This window comes from Pimephales promelas, chromosome 16, assembly GCF_988280905.1.
Source record: "Pimephales promelas chromosome 16, fPimPro1.hap1.1, whole genome shotgun sequence".
Lineage (NCBI taxonomy): Eukaryota > Metazoa > Chordata > Actinopteri > Cypriniformes > Leuciscidae > Pimephales > Pimephales promelas.
This window is the reverse complement of record NC_142784.1, coordinates 22,609,909-22,631,232: the sequence shown is the minus strand read 5'-3', so window position 1 is coordinate 22,631,232 and position 21,324 is coordinate 22,609,909. Positions and strand designations below refer to the sequence as shown.

The window sequence follows — 21,324 nt, the reverse complement described above, 5'->3', positions numbered from 1 at the left end:
GAAGGAGGACAGGGAGTCGCCCTCACTTTCCTTTCATGTCAGTGGTCAAGTGCATTTGGTTTATGAATTTATTAACAAAAGTAATGCAATTAAACGAAAATCAAATCTAGCATTCTAATGTTAGTCAATACACAATACATTCTCAGACTAGACACTATTCTCAGATTACTTTCTCTATTATTATGAGGCCATCAAAACTGCATATATCCATTAATGAATGAGCAAAAGTTTATGTAGGTATATGAAGTTTGTGTCATGCACACTGCCGGACACTGATCCCACTCCATTGTGTCATGTCAAAAAAACATTAAAACTGTTGGGTTTTGGAGCTAACCGGTTACCTTACTACATTTTTGTAAGAGACTTTAACTTTTTTTATATGCTTGTTCAAACATGCTGAGCATAATCGGGATATTCCAAAACCCTCATGAAATTCAAGCTAATGTTCTGTGCTTTAAAGAGACTGATGCAAACGAAAATGAGAATAACTTGTTGGACTAATGCATTGAGAAGACATCTTTAAGTGCTTTCAGGCTCAGGCAGTGTCTTTATTTTGATTACCATTGTCCACTTAATACTCATATTCCATTTTATAATCATTATCATATGTTATTTGTTTTAGCTAGGTTTACTATGTGTTGCATTTATATATTTTTGCTGAACTCAAATTATAAATAGTAGTACAATTAGTAGAGTAGGAAGTATTAAGTACTATCATTGAGTATTGCTTTAAGTCTGCATCAAATCTTTTATGGGGTAGAATTGCCCAAATTGCCTTCCTGTATTATAGGGAAGAATTTGGCCCCTGGTTAATGGAACTTGTTTGGATGATGAAGTCTCCTGCTGGTGGGAAAATAGGAATGTTAGAGACCCGTGGCTTTGATAGCACCTCCCCAATTCCTTAAACCCTGTTTGTTTCACATCCTTTGGTGAAATAATGATGCGTGTCTTCCTTACTCTAAAACTTGTCAATTTTGCTGTTCCGGTGAATATTATCATGCTACATTATGGTACAGATGTCTCTTTCTTGAGTGAAGGCCAGTCAGTGATTTAAACTACATACTTTACCTTTCCACAAAGTAATTGCATATTGTATTGGATATTCAGTTTAAATTTAGTTGGAAGTTATGACATGACTACTAGAGTCGAAAATATTCTCATTGTTTAAAGAAACAAGAAAAATGATACTATTATTGATGTTGTATTTTTCTCTCTCCAGGGAGCCATAATTAATCCATTCTGGATGTACAGAAGCCGCTCTGTCTCTGCATGGAAAAATCTCTCACTTCTAAAAACATTGGTGCTTCTGTAGTGGAACGTAGACTGCTTTTGGGGACAGTATGTTTAACTTGATCAAAAAAGACAAGGAGAAGGATGGAGTTAGGAAGGAGAAAAAGGACAAGAGAGACCGGAGGGAACGGATGTCTGCGGCTGAGCTTCGAAGCCTCGATGAGATGAGCATGAGGCGGGGCTTCTTCAACCTCAACCGGAGTTCCAAGCGTGACTCCAAGAACAAGTTGGAGATCTCCAACCCGATCCCTATTAAAGTTGCCAGCAGCACTGAGCTCAACCTGACTGACATTGAGTCGGATGGCCTCAGTAACCGCAGCAGCATGGTCCTAGATGCAGATCAGCTCAGCGCGGCCAGTTCCAGTGATGATCTGAAGGGCGATTATGGTCATGATGGCCATCGGAGCTCTGTCAAGGAGCGGGCAGCTAGGTTTGGCTCCCTCGCCATGCAAAACTCACAAATGGGTTCCATCATGAAGCGCTTCTCCTTTTCTCAGCGGAATAAAGACGAAAGCCAGTCCGAAGGTTCCACACCTTCAGGGCAGAACTCTGCTGCCCCATCGCCGCAGGTAGAAACCAAGATCTTTGACCCCCAACGTAAGCCAAGTCTTCTACATCAGCAGCAGCCTCCTGCTGGGAAAAAAGTGCAGATTCCTGAGGTTGTGGATAAGACGTTTCCTGCGGATCTCCGCTTGCCTGCTGTCGTGCCACCGCAGACGCCTGAAGTTCGGGAGCTGGTTCTCCAGAGACGTAACACTGGAGATTTCGGCTTCTCGCTGCGGCGCACCACCATGTTGGACCGCGGCACGGATGGAACGGTATATCGCAGAGTGGTCCATTTTGCGGAGCCAGGTGCCGGCACCAAGGACCTGGCACTTGGTTTGGTTCCTGGAGACAGGCTGGTGGAGATCAACGGGCGAAATGTGGAGAACAAGAACAGGGATGAGATCGTGGAGATGATTCGGCAGTCAGGCGACACGGTTCGGCTTAAAGTTCAGCCCATTCTGGAGTTAAGCGAGCTGAGCCGATGCTGGCTGAGGAACACCGAAGGGCTGCGGCGGGAAGCATTTGACGTAAGTCCATACTTTGTCTCTCTTCTCTTCTCTCATTCACGATCACAGGCTTTCCAGGCAACTCCCCACAAGCCTGCCCAGCTCTTGCACATGTAGAGCCAATTGGCTCTTCTCAAGAGTACAAGCACATCATTTAAGTTGAACATGTTCTTGTGCAACAGGAAGCGGATTCCTTTCCAGGATGAACATCTGTCACAATGTGTCTAACAGAATCTTTTCTTCCTCCAGCTTTCCACAAGTGATAACTTTAATGACAGGCTTTGAAATTGTTTTGTTTTTTCTTCACAGTTTGCACAGTGCAACAGTAAATCCAGAATTTCCCCCATTACAGTTTCCACTTTAGTTTTGGTATATGCAACTATTAATTGCATTTGCTGTTGATTAGTAAAAGAGAAAGAGGCTGGTTAGGGACTATTTTTTTTTTGTGTGAGATGAGTGTGATGAATGGGTGAAAAATCTCTTTCATGCTTTCCCTTGACAGAAGGAAACATTTACAACCTATCTGTAATGTCCTTGTTGGATTACAGATAAGAATTGCACTTTTGCATAAATGTTTTATTATTTTCGGATGGGCGGAGGTTGTGTCTTCATTATCTAGTATGTGTGCCGCTACTGGTCTAGATTCAATCTTGTGTTGTCGTGCCAAGTTGCATATGTTGGTGCTGAGACGAATCACAAAGCTTCTTCCTACAGTAACTTCTTGTGGGTGTTATGCAAGACTTCTTGATAACTACACATTGGATTCCTAGAATTTAGCAATGCTGTTTACTTGCTTGGAAAACAGTACATTCAGTTAACATACTCGTTTGCTATGTAATGGGCAGTCTGGAGCCCTAAGTAATTTGTAAAAAGGTATTCTGAAGCTGAATGATGAGCCATCTGTGAAACTTTAGAGTGGACAACAGAGAGGTGTGACATGCAAGTGAGTTTTGAAACGGTGAATCAGAGGGTTTGAATCATTAAATCCAAGTTGGTGTTTGTGAAGGAAAAAAGGTGTTGGCTGTTTAATAATTATTCCCTTCAGTTTGCTGCTTGCTGACAATTATGAATTTAAATGGTCCCTTTGCAACTACTAAACTTTTCATTAGCCTAAAACAACCCCCCCCCCCCCCCAAATGGGGTTTCACGATCCTCGAGAGGTTGAACCGTTCAATATGCGAGATTGTGCTAAAAATGAAATGCTCAGTTAAACTGGTTAAAAATGAAACGACTCAATTTTCAAAAAGTTTTTTTTATTACATGAATAAATGTGAGATTGGTTGTATAATGCTAACACATAAAAGGTTAGCATTACAATTTGTTGGTGGGTGATGGCCATTTTCTCACATAACACTCGCTAAACTCGTTTTCTAGTAAACAGTTCTGCTATTTACACATGTAACAGCTTTTTTTCTCCTATATGTATTTCTACCATTCAGACTGCTGTTAACACCTTACTCATTTGATTCAGCGTCTGCCCAATTCGATGACATTTATTTTACAACCACACATAGTGTGTAAGCTAGATGGTGTGCAAAGTATTTGTGCCAGTTCCTTCACAACTTTGTGATTGTTTCAAACATTTTGACACTTCATATGTCAGAGCATTCCAACACATACATGTTCAAACTGCTATTCTTACAGCTAAGAAATAACAATTATGGTTGAATCAAATCCTCCACTAAATGGAAGAATTCTGTTGTTTACAGAAAAAGCTGTTTGGTTTGGCTGAGAAAAAGTTATGAATCCAAGGCAGGCTTAGACTTCTGTAATGTACGTATTAGCCACAGGAACATTTGGGTTGCGGAATATAGAGTGTTAAAAGGAGTTATGAGTGTTTTTGTACTTGTTGAAATAGACCTTGGTCTCTTTGTAGTCAGTCTTGGCCTTGAGCAGAGCAGGTGAAGAGCAGCTGTACTCCTGCAGGCCGAATAGATCTACAGGTGCCTGACAGCACAAAGACAGAACACTTGCTCATCTTTGTCATCTTCTTCATCATTACTACATTTACATGATGGTAAATGATCTGTACGGCCTAGAGTAAGAAAAACCTCCTCTCGGATTCAGCGTTTGTGTCTACGATAAATCTTAACTCAAGCACTAACATCAGGCTAATGGTACTGTACTGCTGTAATGGGCTTAGAAAAATAAAGCGATCATCAGCCCTGCCTGTTTATGCAACCACATGTTTGTGAAGGACTCCCTAATGGTTTTTCCTATGGAATAGTTTTAACTTTTGTGGCGGCATCATAAATTAAGCACTTTCAGGAAATCTAAGATTTGTTTAGCTTAAAGGTTTGAGTGATTTTTGCCCATTTGGTGACAGACCATCTCGTAACAATTAGAACGGTTTATCATGTGCTTCTGCAAATTTGGCAGGCACCTCCATCTCATACCAGAGTGGTTCTGCTGTGCTATTTTGGGTTTTACCAACAAACAAGAGGGGCTTAGTTTGCTGCATAGTTCTCAGTCAGCCTCCCGTTGTATTCATTATGGTTCATTATATGGCCTCAGGTCAGTGGGAGTATTCTGTGCAGCATGTGTCACCCTGACTCTTGCCCCCTCTGTCTATCGCTCTCTCTCGGACAGCGATCATAATCTTTTGGCAAGCTCTGCTACAGGCATTGTCTGGAACATCTAATATGTCCTCTGAGAGTATTCATTTTGGGCTTCTTTTGTTGTGGAGCCGTTTTAAAATAAAGATGGGCTGGAAGTACTCGAGTGACAGTAGTGAATGTTTTTTCAAATTAATATTTCAGTGATAGACTGATATATCGGCCAATCAGTTTATTCCGGCAATATTGGGACATATTGAGATTATTGATCAAATAAATAAGTATCAAAAGTGTTTTTCTATTCACTTTATCACTGTCAAATTCTACTGACACACATCATTGTCAATGGATATAGTATTTTTGTTTTCAAATATTGATTGAATTTTTTTTGTTTGTTGTGTAACAATACCCTCTTGTCACGATTTGATACATATAACGATAGGATAATATTGCGATACTCCAAGACATATATGGTAAAAGGTTAAAAAAAACACTAGTATATGGTGGCATCGTGTAATGAAAAATAAAAATCGCTAGTTATACCACTAACAAGGCGCACACTAACACAGTAACATAAGGAGGGTCCCTACATGCAAAATGAAGCATTGAGAACTTTGTAAGTGTACAGACCGTTTAATGAGAAGATATTTTATAAAGACAGTCCACTTCGTATATACAGACAGGAGCCATCTTTGGAAAACAGTCTCGATAAGCCGAACCACGAACACCCTTCATACAGTTCAGCTCACTTGGCACGTCGTTCGTGGTTCGAATGCCTGTATACACGAAGTGGACTGTCTTTATAAAATATGTTCCTATTAAACTGTCTGTACACTTACAAAGTTCTCAATGATTCGGTTTGCAGCTAGGGACCCTCATTATGTTACTGTGTTAGTGTGGGGCTATTTTGAGCCTTGTTAGTGGTATTAACTAGCGATTTCTTTTTACTTATTATATGGCCCATATAATAGCGTTATAATCTAAACAGTTTTTAGAGATAAAACTCTTTACATTCGATTATCATGAAAACAAATCTCAGAGAACGGCCGACTAGGTACCGATGTTTTATTAGACCAAAGGTTCATTTTGCGCCGGAGTTCTCCATTAAGAAATGTATGCGAATCGAGTGGTTTAAGTCTTCTGAAGAGACACAATCTCTATATGGACTAGACTTTTGTGTTCATCTTGTGTGATTATTGAGTTGTATAATCTATAAAAATATATTGACCACCCTAGCTTTCCATATCACCGCTGGCCATTAAGAAATCCATAAATGTCATACACTAATTTGCATTTGACTTTTCAAATGCACAGCAATACTCAACATGCTTAAAATCAGTATGCAAAAGTTCCATAAAGGTGCCTCAATTTTAATTTTGTGATTTGATTAAGACGCCAACTTTGCAATCGGGGAACACGGCTACACGGAGCACAAGTGAATGGAACAAGGGTGTTATAAAACATGTTTCCTAAAGTTTATCTGTTTTTGATTGCATCCCTATTATAAAAGTAATTGTGGAACAGAATGTTTGACAAACAGGAAGTGAGGAGCTGGACCTTTGTTCTGGTGTGAAATGAATGTGGTCTCAGGTAGTCTCGTTTTGTAGCACGTGTCTGTGTTTGCATGTGTGATGTCTGGAGTGCTGTACTGATTGATGGGCCTCACTGAGCAGCGGGAGCCACTCTCGGCCCCATTGTCTCAGAAAACAAATAGCAACTGCTTTATCATCAATTCAAATAAAGAAGAGCCATAAAACGATCATGTTCCCAGTGCAAACAAAAGCCAAGCGGAGGGAGTTCATAAAGGTCTCCTCCAGCAGGCATATTTTATAAAGTCAGGCACAGCCGGACCCTGCTGTTGTCTTGATTGACCTTTTACTTTCTTATGTCTTATGGCTCAGTTTAGCTGTTTTTGAGTCTTAGGTTTAGCAATGTTTTTCAGGACAAAGTCTGATGACCTAGGTACTGAACTGAACTAAACTGAAGAAATAAATTACTAAATTTGTTGCTTGGATGCTCTTGACCGAAATCAAAAGTCAATCCCAAAGTCTCAATGATATTTATAGATGACATGACTTTGTCTCCATCGGTTTAAGTATACAGCATTTTTTGCCGTTTTATAATGGACCTTTTTTTATTCTTGCTTGGTAATTTGATTACTAATTATATACGCATGTTATGGAAATATTTTTGACCTTTTGTATGGAGTTTGGCAGAATGGGAACTTCGCAAATAGGAACTTCCCCTTCATTGCAGGAATGTCTTTGGAGCAGCTGAAGAATGGTATGTTATTCCCGCTGTTCCCTATTCCTTAGAAGAGAGCACAACAAACTTACAGGAAGTCCTCTATTCTTCTAGGCATTGACCAGTGTAGTCAGGATGTCCTGAGATGGCCGTGAGGAAGCCAGAATAGAGAAGCCCGCTGAAACAAACAGGTAAAACCGTCTATTTACAGCACAGGCAGCTCTCTGTCTAGTCTGATTGTCTTGGCCAAGACAAAACTAGGCCTGGAAGCTCATTTTTCTGGTTCTATTGAGTCTTGGACATCGAAGTCCAACACATAGGGTGTGTCTCGAGTTTTTTTTTATAGGTCCACTGTAAACAACAAAACTAGGGAGTGAAATGAGGCAACATCTTTTTATTTGATATTAGGTGAGTATCATTGATATATTTTGAAATCCGTACGGTTAAACTCAAGTGAAAGTTTTTGTGGCATGATTTTAACAACAACAAAAAATGTCCACGTGTCCCTCCTTTTATTAAAAAAGTAAAAATCTGTTCCATTGAGGAACCTACAATAGAAGTGAATGGGGCCAATTTGCATATTTCACTGTTTCAATAATATAGCCATAAAATGTAAATAATATTCATGTTAGCCAGTGTTATTTTAATATTTTAAATCCTGTTAAGTGTTTATTCAGATTTTAAGTTGACCGCTATTTTTATAATTTCAGTTTTTTAAATTTTCACTGTCTATTTGTCATTTATAATTGTATGCTTTGGTCATTTTTGTTATTTCAATTTAAGTTTATTTCAGTTTTGCTAGTATTCAACGTAACTATTTTAATTAGTTGCCAAGGAAACGCTTCATATTTAAATTTGTTTCCATTTTAAGTTCTAAATCCTACAAAAAATGGGCCCATGCATTTACCTCACAGTAACCGTGACACAAGGGAGGAGTGTTTTGAGGTAAATGAGTATTCCATTAGTACAGGTATTTCAGCGTCTTCAGCACTAAAGACTTGTGTTGACTCAGCCGCAGTGAAGTGACTGGAGGCATCATCATGGGTGGCTGTTGCCTGACTGACCTCCAGCAAGGTTGCACTTCATGACACTGTCTGCAGAAGAGTTACAGCTGTGCACCAGATGCCCCCAGACCCGCATACACACACACACACACACACACACACAGAGATTGATGCAGACATTCTGACACCCAGCCTCAATGTGCCATCATGCTGTTTTACAGGCAATGTGAAAGCATGACTTTGCAGTTAACAAACCTCAGAGGTCCATCATTAGATTACCAGTACACTGTGGAGACTGCATCAAGACCACAAAAATGCTTTCATTAACATACTAGTCTAGTATAAGAGTCTTTCCCGCATACACACTTCTAACCATGTTGAAATAAGTTGTAATTTGCTAATCACAGTACTCCTCATCACAATATATAAACAATCCTAAATGTCAGGTTTGCAGTATTTGCACTGTAGTGTTTTTCACTCTGTAGACGGGGCCGTACTGGCTCCATCTCTGCCGCAGGACTGGCCCACAGCACCCCAGGGACTTTCTGCACCACACACTGCTGTACTTCACTTCTTCTCCGCTTAAGAGTAAAGACTTAAGTGGAAGAGATGTCAGTGAATGATCGTTTTCTACCAAAAACTGTTCACTAAACAGTTGTGGCACTTTTGATTGCTGGATTTCAGCGCTCTAACCACCCACAATCCAGTTTAACCAGACTCTCGTCTGCTGTAGACCTCATCCGTCTATCTCTATCTGCCTCTGTCTGTTGTTCTGTCAATCAATCATTCTTTCTGTCTGTCATGGAAAAACTAAATTTTACAATGAATTTCAGTTCAATATCATTTGTTTGTTCTTCCTAGCATTCAAATTAGAATTTCAGGATCTTGTTTGGTATTGCAATTCAACTTCACATCGGATCGAATTGGAATTTAAAAGGCTTTAAATAACGCTGACAAATGCCTCTGCATCACCGACTAGGTGCTAAAAATGGGCACTTTGACAGGAGGATGATTTGGATTTGGAGTTTATGCTTGAATTGAGTCATCTGTGATAAATTAGTACGTTTGGCTATTTTTTTCCCCTCTATTAGTTGGTAACACACATTTTAACTTGAGAAATTGATTCTCGGCTTAAAAAAAAACTCCCTCTCTTTGTTTTTTTGTTTTTTTCTCTCTTTCTCTGCATGTGGGTTCTGGTACTTCTGTTGCCTTGGCATTGTTTCTGAACAGTCTGTGAGCAATTTCACCAAGCGAGGTTTTTCATGTGTATGTACAGTAAGTGAATGTAAAATGACAACCACAGAAATCCTAGAGGCTGGAAATCTTCAACTCTGTATTGGCCTTTGACCAATGATGATTGTTACCACTGCATGGATAATATGACTTTTCTTTTATGTGAACTCAATTCAGAATTTTAGCAAGATTAAACATTAATCTTTCATTGTGATTTTTCACACATACTGTTTTGCATGTGTATTGTGGAAATATATACGTATGTTTGATGTTCGCATACTGAGAGAACAAACTGTTCATACTATATATTTTGTTTTTGTCTTTAATGGATTTGCTGTGGGGAAAAAAATCAATCATTATCATTACTTGTTCCCATGGGGTCTCACTGTGGATGCTTTGTGTTGAAGGTTATAAAGCAATAAGCCATGAGAGCCTGTGCATAATAGTGATTTACTATTAATCAAATTATTTTCTTTTTTCACTACAAATCACAATTGGCTTTTCTGCATGAACCGTGTCTACAATTGCAAAAAGTAGTTTGGTGAATTCAACGTGCAGTCGCAGGTGTATAAATAGCATGTATTGGCTATTTTTTTGGCTTTGAGTGTGTCCAGACATTATCAGATTTTAGAAAAAAAAACGGCCATTTTGTAACGTATTTTATGCTGATATGGAAGGCACACATACACCTCATGATTGATACCCCTCCTCAGAGTGTACAGGCACTGTAGCTCTTGGCCCTTACTGTATTATTTTACTCCACAAGACCATAAGCTCTGTTCAGGAAGCTATTCTGATTTGATTGGCTCTCATTTTATCTCAATCTTTTCAACATCTCTGAAGTAAAGCATTAATTTTCTCTGGACCTCTGCAAAGTTTTATTTCCTCCTCTCCAAAACCACACACTTGAGCTATGATAAACTAACAATGAACTTTTTTTTAACAGCATTTATTATTCTACATTAATGTTAATTCTACATTAACAACAATAAAAATAGTACCTAGAATTTTAATGGATATTTAATAAAAAAAAAACTATATTATATTTATAAATAAACCTAGATTGAGAAAAAAAAATGCTGTTAATTGTTAGTTCATGAACTGAAAATGGATAATAATGCAATACACTAATAGAACTATGAACCAGTTTATAAATGAGTTAAAAATATGGTGGTGATACTGCATAATTTAACTAAATACTCACTATGCAGAGACCTTTTCCATTTACATGAACCGATTTACACAAATGAGTTGCGATATCCCAAATATACGTGTTTTAAGAGGAACGCCTTTGGATTAGGTCTCTCAAATTTAAAGCTGTGTGCATAATACGGTGTGGCAGAGAAAGGTTTTGTCACACTTCAGTTACTCCCTAACTGTGATCCTGTTATAATTTGTCTGCTGACCTTTAGGGCAGAGTGCCATGTGTCGTAATACTGGGTGTGCCAGGCAGGAGTGTGATATGAGGGAAGTAATTGAGCGTGTTCAGGAAGCCCTAGCACAGGAACTGGGATAAAGAGCCAGTTTCTACGAATTGTGCCTGTCACATCATCTGAGATAAGCTTTTAAGTGATTTAAATGGCCTTTCTTCCCCTGTGAATAAGTTGACGTGTTTGCTTTACAGTAGCCCTTCCGCGTTGTTTTACATTGTTTTTTCTCAGTAGTGTATTTTAGATTTACATCTTTTTCTCGTTCTTTGTTTTATTAAAAAATTATTGGAAAATCTTACATGTCACATATCAATGTAAGTTCTTGGGGTAAAAGGGCATCATTATATTTAAAGAAACTTTTTTTGTTGTTGTGAGGAATAGAAATAAAACCCTCATTAGACCCTCATGTAGGTTTAGGTGTAGTACCCAGTAAGTAAGTACATAGTACGTACATGGGTAACAGGACTGTAAAAGGAAGTGTTACCATTTTTTTTTTGTCCTTAAAATTGAAGTCAGTGGGGTCCAAAGTTGTTTTTTTCCCAACATTCTTAAGAATAATTTCTTTTGTGTCCCACAGAAAAAATATTTGTTGATAGATTTGGAATAACATGAGGGTGAGTAAATGCTTTTATTTTTGGGTTAACTGTCCCTTTAAGGAGATCATGAAGTGAGATGCTTTGCTTGTTTCTATGAAGGGTTTGGAAATGTTTTCTCCTCCCTAAAGTTCCATTCTTGGTATTTTTGGAATTTGCTTTGGAACAAACATGTCACTTCCTGACTGGGTCTCTGGAGGAAGCAGAGTCAAATTGAAAGAGATGGGGCCAGAACAGCATAATTCATCTTTACACGAGGTCATTCAATGGGAATGTTCAATTTTGAGAGTTTTTGTTTTAACCGTTGTAGATTACATAACATCAAGCTATGTTTCCACCGATTACATTTATCTGGCATTAATTCAGTACAGACCAGCCATTTCGGATGTAGCGATGCTTTCAATTAGAGTGTGACTGGGTATATTGCACCAATCTGAAATGAAATAGTGAAATCTATTTTTTGTTGTTGAGTAATTTGGTACCCACCATTTTCCTTCTTTATTTGCTTATACGTGACATATGCTCTCGATGTCCATGCCACATGGTTTCTCACTCACCATGGTCACAATTAGACAGGAAGTCTCCAGAGGAAGGGGATAGAGCAGAATGGGGCAGACTAGACGAACTGTGCAACCCAGGCTCAGGGCTCATTAGAGTTGAGATGCTTCCTGTCAGGATGGACCTTTCATCGATGTCATGAGAAAGTGGTGTCGCAGTGGTCTGCTGCAGTAAGACCCTTCCCCTTCCCATGCTGTCGATGCCTTTCCACACTGTAAAATAGGAAGTGAGCAATGGCAACATGATGCATTAGGATTGTAATATTTAAAGTCTTCATTTTTGTTGAAGTCTATTCAAATTACACTGCCAATACTAATTAGATGTTGATGTTGGGATGATGTTCTGATACATACATACATACATATATATATATAATATGTATGGGCAATTTTTATTTCTCAACACTACTGTTCAAAGTACTGTTAAAAAAACTGATATATCTATACAAAAAAAACAAAATATCTATTGTAATGTATCCCTGTGATTGCAAAGCTTAATTTTCAGCAGCCTTTACTTCAGTCTTCATGATTCATGATGATATGCTAATTTGGTGCTCAAGAAATGTTTCTTCTCAGTATAAGTTTCTGAAAACAGAAACCATGATACGTTTTTCAGGATTCTTTGCTAAATAGAAAGTTGAATAGACAGCATTTATGTGAACACTATTAATGTCTTTACTGTATCTTTTCAACAATTTCATGTGTTTTTGCTGAATAATCTTAAAAAAATCGCAATGACCCTAAACTTTTCAAGAGTAGTGGTGTATGTGGAAATAATTGCGTTTTTAAAAAAAATAATTTTTCTCCCTCCACAGTCCTACTTCTACCTTCGGTTTGGTCTGCCTGAATAAAAAGCAACAGAGAGCTCCATTGAAAGCCCACTTTATAGACATTAACATTTTGCCTGTGCTGCATGGTCAGGCCCACTCAGCACAGGGCCTTGGTGAAACCACTCTGATTGGCTGTGACCCCAGCCCGGAGAAAGGCCTCTCTGTACGGCTCTACAAGGAGAAATCCCCTCTTTTTCCTTCCACTCCACATCCCTCAGCCTCTCATGTATCAGCTCAGCTGTTTTTACTGCAAGCTGGATTTAGTTGAGACTGCCGGATCATACCGTTTTCAGCATCTAAAGCTGTGGTTTCTCACAGTAATATATATCTCTAAAGGCTCTCACGGGGTTTATCCAGCAGCACGCCATACATGCATTTTCATTTGGCCACGAATTGAGTATTAATGACAGAATGTGTATTTAGCAATCCTATCCAGAATCTGAACCAAACCCCATACAATCATGACTTAATTTGCTGTAAAAAGCCTCACGGATTGTTAACCGATGCTCTGTCCTATAAATTGTAATTTATAACCCCCTGGAAATAGAAGCAATTTGAAGAAAGCGTAGGGAAAGGAATGCTCATTGCCCCGGGCTTATTCTTTTCCATGCAGTCCAGCGTGGTTGTGGTCTGGGCTGAAATACCAATGATTCCTGATGGCTCATGGTTTATTGTTTCTCTCTGTTGTTCCAAGACTCATACGTTTGGCCGTGTTGGTTAAAATTAAATGCACTGCGTGTCAGTGATCTCCTGTGCTGACTCTAATGGCTTATTATGGATGCTGCTCACTACATCACTCCCTTACCATTGATCATGGGACTGTGGAGAGGCCTGAAAAAGGCCTTTTATCAGAATGTTCACCCGAGGGAGGGAGCAATGTGAGTCTTGGCCATTTCTATAAGATCATTCTCCACCAGTCTAGCCCATTACAGAGGTCTTTATCATCACAGTTGGGAAACGAGGACAATCTGTAAGCGAGGAAGGCCTTCCCCGTAGAGATAAGCCACCGTAAAGCAGTTTAATGCAGAAACAAGCTTTATTTGGATTATCTTCCAGATGTTCCACTGACCGTGAGAGTGATTGCGAGTTGGGAAATCCTCAATTTAGCATTTATAGACATTGAGTACTGCTGACTAAGCGTTTATTATGAACGTACAGGTCATAACAAGTTTTTTATTTAAAATATATTATATTTAGTTATACAATATATTTGTATTTATTTAATATATCATAACTTTAATTTCTTTATATATTCAATCTGTAATATATATATATATATATATATATATTTTTTTTTTTATATATATATATATTCAATATGTAAAATTATATTTTTCTTTATTTATATATTCATTCTTTCATATAGCAACTTCTATATGGCTATACTTCTGTATTTTCAGCTACCGACAATATTTGACCAAAAATTTATTTTATTTTGACCAAAACAGTTTTGGAGGGTCGAAATCATTGAAAACGAAACTGTGATGTTACTTTAATTAGTATTTTGTCTGTGGATAAGCTAGTTATAGCATGGAGTGAATATCATAAAGAAGGTGTGTTAAAAGAAGCAGCACAACTCGCTGAAATCTATCATGTCTCATGTAGTCAGCCACGAAAAGCATCAATAAATTAAAAAAAAAACATGTAGGCCTAAACAATGTTGCATAACAACAATACATTTGTGTCAGGAAGGTCATTCATTGACCATAGCTCAATAGGTAGCTAGAAAAAAATAATATTTTGATTATATCTGCACTATATTAGATATTCAATATATTTTTACTTATATTTTTATCGGTTGTCTTCATTATTTAATGTATGTTTGAATTATATCTGCCATGAAAACAAGGCTGTTTAAATGTTTATAGCTCAACACTGAATTGTATAATTAAAAAGTTGATTTAACACCTGCCTTGTGTGCAATTTTGCTTATACACAACTGTTATGTGTTGATTTATTAAATACATTTAATTAATTTATTATTAAATTCTGTTTCGGTAAAAAAAAAATATTTCAGTGCATCACTCCTGTGAACTACTCCTGGTGAAATTCCTTAAATTCTGCTGGAAAAATTCAAATGTTGGAGTGGTGAGACCTGAGGTTTGGAGGAGGTGAATGAGTGCACTCTGGGTACAGGAAAAACCACCCTCACACACGCTAGCCATTACCCACACTGTGAGACGCCAACCTCCGCAAGGCAGACCGGGTTACCAGCAAAAAACCCAACCGTCCCCACCGACTGACCCATGTCAGATGTACTCCATCCGCCTGCCGTTCTCCATGTGAGCGTCGGGCGCTGGGTTTTGTCATTATGGGGATGTGCATAACTCCGTAAGGGTGTCTGGCAGCGCATCTGAAGCCTTTGTGGCCGGGATTCATTTTTGAACGAGGGCGAGGCTTGGTGGTCTGGTTAAAGTGGGTTATGGGGTTTCACGGAGCACTGCAGGGTCCTTCAGGATCTCGCTTTGTCTCTAACATAATGCTTTCGTCTTTGCCAGAGTCAATTATTTAAAGAGACCTGCTACAGGCAAACTGAATAATGAAAGAGCTAGTCTGGGCACGCATGCGGTATTATGTGGAACAGGGTGGAATAGAGTTGGGCTTATGGAAATTAGAAACGCAATTTATAGGATGTGTGTAATTAACCACTTCTTGTAAATGGCCTCTCTGGTAGGAGCACTTCAGGTTTTGTTGACGCCCAACAACACTGCCGCCGCCATGTTGAGTATGGGGCGGTCCTCTTTAATGAAGGGCTTTTGTGTGCTGAGAGCAGCTCTCCGCCGGCTGATACACGACACGACACCGTAATGAATGGGACTGCCAAAACACAAACACTTATCCTCTTGCTGTTTGTTACATACTCAGGCCATTGCTTTTTCTGTACTCATGGTGTGGCATTCAAACAGTTGTTTGCGCTGTTTTTGATGTAATCATAAAATTGAATTATCATTTAGACCAGAAGTCTTCACCCCCTTTTCAGACCAAGAAATCCTTTTTCGCCTGACGGATGGAGCAGACACCCACTGTTATGTGTTATGTCAAATCAGAAAAACAGATACATCTAGCTGACAAAATAACAAGAGCTAAAAACTATAGTATATTTTCATTTTTTTATTTGTTTCAAACTTAAGCTTTCTCTATTAAAGTTTTTTTTTTTTTTTACCAAATTAGTTACAAACAGCAATTAATGGGCCCGCTTTAATACCACCCTGGACCTTTTTTCCGATTTCTCTCAGTATTTATCTATATTAGTTGCCATTTAGAAGCCGCGAGTGCATGTGTTTAATCAAAGGGTGTAAGTAAGAAGTTTCGCATGCTGTGTGACTGCCTCTTGATGTATCTCATCCTGGGCGGGAAGTTCCTCTGTTCTGGCGGGGATGCTTGTCATCTAGGATTGAGAAACCGGCAGGTGTTCTTCCTGTTTATGACCCATGCATGTCACTGTAACATAACCTGGTATGGTTACAAAGCGAAACCCTTAACAGCCGTAAGAGGTCACTTGAGAGCAACTTCAAGTGGAGGAATACGGAGTATACGAATTCACTTTCCCTCTCATGGAAAACAAATAAAGTTTCTCAGTGTTTGTTTGGCAACAGTAGCTTGCACCAAGGGCTCCGGGATCATGCTGGTATTTGATGTTTACTCAGTTGCTGGATATTGCGGTCACCACAGTGGTTGGCATAGCAAGCCAGGCCAATCAATTAATGCTTGGCAGAGCTGTGCTGCAGCTTGCTTTAGATCCACCGCTGGGATCAATTGAGAACTAAAATAGCATGTTGGTTTGAAGTTAGATTTCATTGATCATTGTGATCTCAGTTTGCTGCTATATTTTGCCTTTATTTAAGAGCTAGTTTCTTCTTTAGTTTATATTTAAAAAAAAGTGTACTCTGCTAGTTTAATATGCAGAGACAACTTTAAGTCTTGTTTGGGCTACATGACCTTACACGAGTTTTAAAGCATACAGTATATTTTACAGTTGTGAAAGCACTCAATAATTACATTTTTCTGTTCTGATGGTTGCTCAGAACTGTGGGGTCTTTCAGCTCTTGATTGCAGGGAATGTGAAGCCTGAAGTGGTTGGTTATGCCTATTGCCTAGATTCAGTGCCAATGTTTCAGTTTAAGCAGACACTGGCATGAAACCACTCTGAATGCCAGATGGCGGCTATATGAGTCGGTTACATGTGGACAAAAGGCCATCAATGAGCGACAAAGGAGGCCGCGTGTCATCTTATTTATGGATTAAAGCGCAAAGCGTCTGTCATGCTTAGAGATGCTGTGGAAAACGAATGAGATGAAAGGCTTCTTTCTAATAGTCTTGTGCTTGCTGCATGAAAATGTGGCTACTGTCTGATTAAGGCATCCTTTTCCTCAGAGCCTATTCACAATAAGTAGATGGTTGGTTAAATGTAATTATAATGGTAATTTGGGCTTCACTTTGAATGAGGTTCGATTGCTGTTTTGAAATATCCTTGCAGATCAGTGTAGAGAATTGTTGTTCCTAGGTTAAGGGAAATGGAGATGAGCCATGCATTTCAGTAAGCCACGGGTTGTTTGTGTGCTGTCACATCCTATATAATTTCTGCTTCCAGCACAAGAAATATTGGAACAGTACCAGCAACACTTGCGAAATGGAGAGATCAAAATGGCCAGAAACGAGCTGAAAAATTACTCATTCTTTATTTTTTCAACAATGTTTTGGTACACATGGCTTAATCAGGGCAAAACTATTACAGGGAGACACAAGCTCATTTAAATACAAAGATGGAGAAAATTCAAACTTACAAATAACCAATGAAAGGTCAGATGGTATGGCATCCACCAATCACATAACATGTCAAGTCCGTGATTTATAACAGTCCAATAGCCTCTGTTCTTATTTTGAATTTCTAATCAACATTTTTTTGTGTGTGTTCAAGCATGTTGATTAGAAATTGCACAAAGCAAGGTCCATAAAGACATGGTTGGATTAGTTTGGTGTGGAATAACTTGAATTAGTCCCATTGAAGACCTTTAGGATGAACTACTAGGACATGAACTGTGTTTCTAGACCTCAAGTGTAGAGCTCTGCAATGTCTCACTCTATTACTGTAACCACAGCTATGTTTCCCAGAATGCAATGGGCTCCAGGCACAGGGCACTGTGGTGTAGTTTAGCTTCAGAGAGGAACTGACCCTGGCCTCAAAAGTGTTGTCATCTTGGACCCAGTGCCAGTTCAGCAGCCTGACATTTTAAGTCCAGCCAAAACAGTTTAAATGCTCTTTATTCATCTGAGGGCACATTCAGAGCAAAAGCTTCTCCATGAACAATGACCCGAATGGTGCTTTTGAGTGAATATTGTCTTTTGACAATGATACGGATGAACATTGTGATAGAATTATGCTTTGATATTCTAAACATTGGGAAGATTCATTCCTAGAACAGAAGAACTCTTTCCAAGCGGACATTTCCGGAGTCCAACGAAAGCTCTTGAACTGGAATTCACATGTGCTAGCATGCTTCACAGGGAACCGCTGGTTCAGAGGCGTTTATGTAATACCATAAGCTTGATACTGTGTTTGGTACTGAAGTAACCCCATTACAGGCAGAATCCACCCATGATCTCTCTAAATTTTGATTGGTTCCTGATGCACTCATAGCCATTAAATTCATTCTTGACCTTCGACCCGGCGCAGGGGTGAAAGGCCAGCTAAATTCCTTAAGTTGTGTGAATGCAGCAGTATTTCTTCTGCATTCCCCAAAGATTAGCACAGACAGACAGAATTAGCCTGGCTGCTAAACAAATGTGGATTGTGGCTGTAAAGAGGCTTGCCATGCAGGCCTGGACGCTTCTAATGCTCCTACTCGGCACGTTTGGTGATCAAGTGCAAAATCTAAACAAGTCTCAGTTATGTCTCGCTTGGTTTGAGATGTCAAACCGGAAAAGCAGTGCGATGAATTGTGGCAGCCATGGCAGAGTTTTCTTGACCTTTATGGAGGTCTTATCCTTGTCAGCTGTAATAGCTACTGTCATGCAGGTCTACACGGATCTGCTTTTCATCACATAATCCACACTTTACACAGCCTGTGTTTAATGTAGTGCACAGGAAAGGAGTCTGGCACTACTCATAGGCTCTTCTTAGAGGCATAGACACGCAATAAAGTTAGTTATATAGTCACACTGGCTGAACCTTAACCTACAGAGGGCACACATACATCTTTTCCACCAAAATGGTGCTGTTTCTTGTGCTTACGCTCGACCTGGTGATTTGTGAATCTCTCTTAGAACTGGCGTGAGCCTACTTGGGATGATGCAATTCTAAGACTTTCAAACTGGGATCTGATATATAATAATGATTCATTTATAATAAGTACTATATCAATTTGAATTGAATTAAACTGTGTGTCCTTTGTTTATTGTAACAATATTTGTTGATACGGGAAGGAGGTGGGAACCGGTGAGCGTTTAACACTTTAATAATCACAAAACGAAAGTAAAAGCGACAGCCCCTCATGAACGACTGCTACACGCACATAAACAAAACATAAATAGTCCAGGCCTGGTCCTCTCTCCTCCTTCACTGTCGTCGTTCCTCCTCTTAAGCTGCTCTGTGAGAGAATGCCCTGCATTTACTCTGATATAATATAATAATAATAATAATAGTCAAATTTGTCCATAATTCCATAATATTTGAATAAATTATTTTGTCTATGTACCCTACTATATAAAAGTTAGTTATTATATCATGTTTTTTTTCTCATATACTATAAATGGGACTTCATACGTACTATAACTGCCTTTATATTTTAAGCATCATCATATTTGTGGGTCTTTATATCAAAAAGTTTGTGGTCTGTAAGATTTTAAAATGTTTTTAAATTAGTCTCTTATGCTATAAGCAAGGCTGCATTTATTTGATAAATATACAGTAAAAAAAGAAACATCATTTTTGAGAACATATTGTAACATCTTAAGTTTGTTCTATAAATGAATAATAATTTCCTCTCATGTTTTTTCATATTGCTATGTGCCGAACTGATTGCAACATCAGAAAGGAAATGGGAATGATTAACTGCTTAATTTAGCAGTTTTTCATAAATGGATGGAGTTACATCTGCTTGTGTGTGTGTATATCCACGATTTTGAGTCGCATCCTGTGATGGAGGAGGGAGGGTCTGTCTGTAACATTGACCCAGATGTGCCAGCCAGTGCCCTTGAGTTGAGCCAAGACATGACTGGCTCAGTGAAGTGTGTTTAACCTGGTTCCGCTAGCACATTAACACTCATACAGTAGTTTCCTTATAAAGTTCTCATGGATACATAAATCTGCCCCTTTTCCATTTTAAGAAGGGAGTGGCAGGAGGTATCTAAGAAGGAGGAGGGAAGAGAAGCTGAACAATACAGCTTATGTTCTCCTCATCACTTAGACTCATACTTGGCTCCCACTCCAGTTACTGTATGCTTGGGTTAGGCTTAATGTAGACTCAGCCTCAGATGTCACACCCACAAACCGTTGGCCGTTGAAAAAGTCTAATGCATATGGCACAGAAAATGAGAAAAACTTTAGATTTGATTGGTTGAATTCTACAGCATTTCCGGGAGACGTGTGTCGCGTTCTTTAATGGTCCCCCTGGAAACAAAGCTGTGAAGCCCCTTGTGTTAACGAAACAAACAATGATTGGTTGCTTTACAGTCGGTCCTCTTGGGCAGACTTTGGCCAATCAAAGCTGCGATGGAGTCCAGACCTTCTACTCTCAGTCTGAAGTTCTGGCTACGCGAGTCTAGGCATAATATAATATCCTTGGTTACTATTAATGTGTGTAGTTAGGAGTGCTGTGCTGCTTTAAAAGCTGGTAAGGGGTGAGTGCTTGGTTTTAATTTTTTTTGTATTTAGTTTTTTGGTTTGGTTTTTGGCTGGATTTAGTTTTGACTTGTTTTTTTATTTGATTTTGTTTTTGTCTTGTTTTGTGGGTTTTTATTCGTATTTTATTTATATATTTTGCATTTTGTTTGCGTTTTGCTTTTTATTTTTTGTTTTACAGAACAAAGTCAGAAAAGAAATAGAACAGAAATTGATAGATGTTAATGTTTGTGTTTTGTAAAAAAAATGTTTTTTAAAGGTTGTGTTGCCTTGTGACTGATCAGGCCACTAATTATATTGTGCTCTCATCTTCATGCCTGTAGTAATGCTGTGGTAAAATGTGGGCTTTGGTAAAATGTATTCCAGGAAAGTAAATTGCTTCAGTCATATGGCTTTGATTGTAGATAGTACTTTTTTTGTGGCCAACAGCCATATCACCCTGTAGCCCTAGACTGGTTGCCTAGTACTGAAGCTAAGCAGGGTTGAGCCTGGTTAGTACCTGGAGACCTGTTGGGAAAACCAGGTTGCTGCTGGAAGAGGTGTTAGTGAGGCCAGTAGGGGGTGCTCAATCTGTGGTCTATGTGGGTGCTAACGCCCCAGTATAGTGATGGGGACACTACACTGTCAAAGAGCACAGTCCTTTGAATGAGTCCTTTTTATCGGCAGGCCGATATTATCGGCCGATATTAGGCATTT

At 38.9% G+C, this 21,324-nt stretch overlaps 1 protein-coding gene across 7 annotated transcripts in view; it reads left to right on the top strand.

Annotated features, from left to right (window-relative positions):
- The window catches only part of myo18ab (myosin XVIIIA b), a 101,835-nt gene that overhangs the window by 701 nt on the left and 79,810 nt on the right, over positions 1-21,324 (top strand). For all 7 annotated transcript variants that reach the window (XM_089121240.1, XM_089121241.1, XM_089121239.1 and 4 more), the window contains exon 2: positions 1,220-2,363. In XM_089121240.1, the coding sequence (XP_088977366.1) occupies positions 1,341-2,363 (1,023 nt within the window). In that variant the 5' untranslated portion in view covers positions 1,220-1,340. The remainder of the gene's footprint in view (positions 1-1,219; positions 2,364-21,324) is intronic.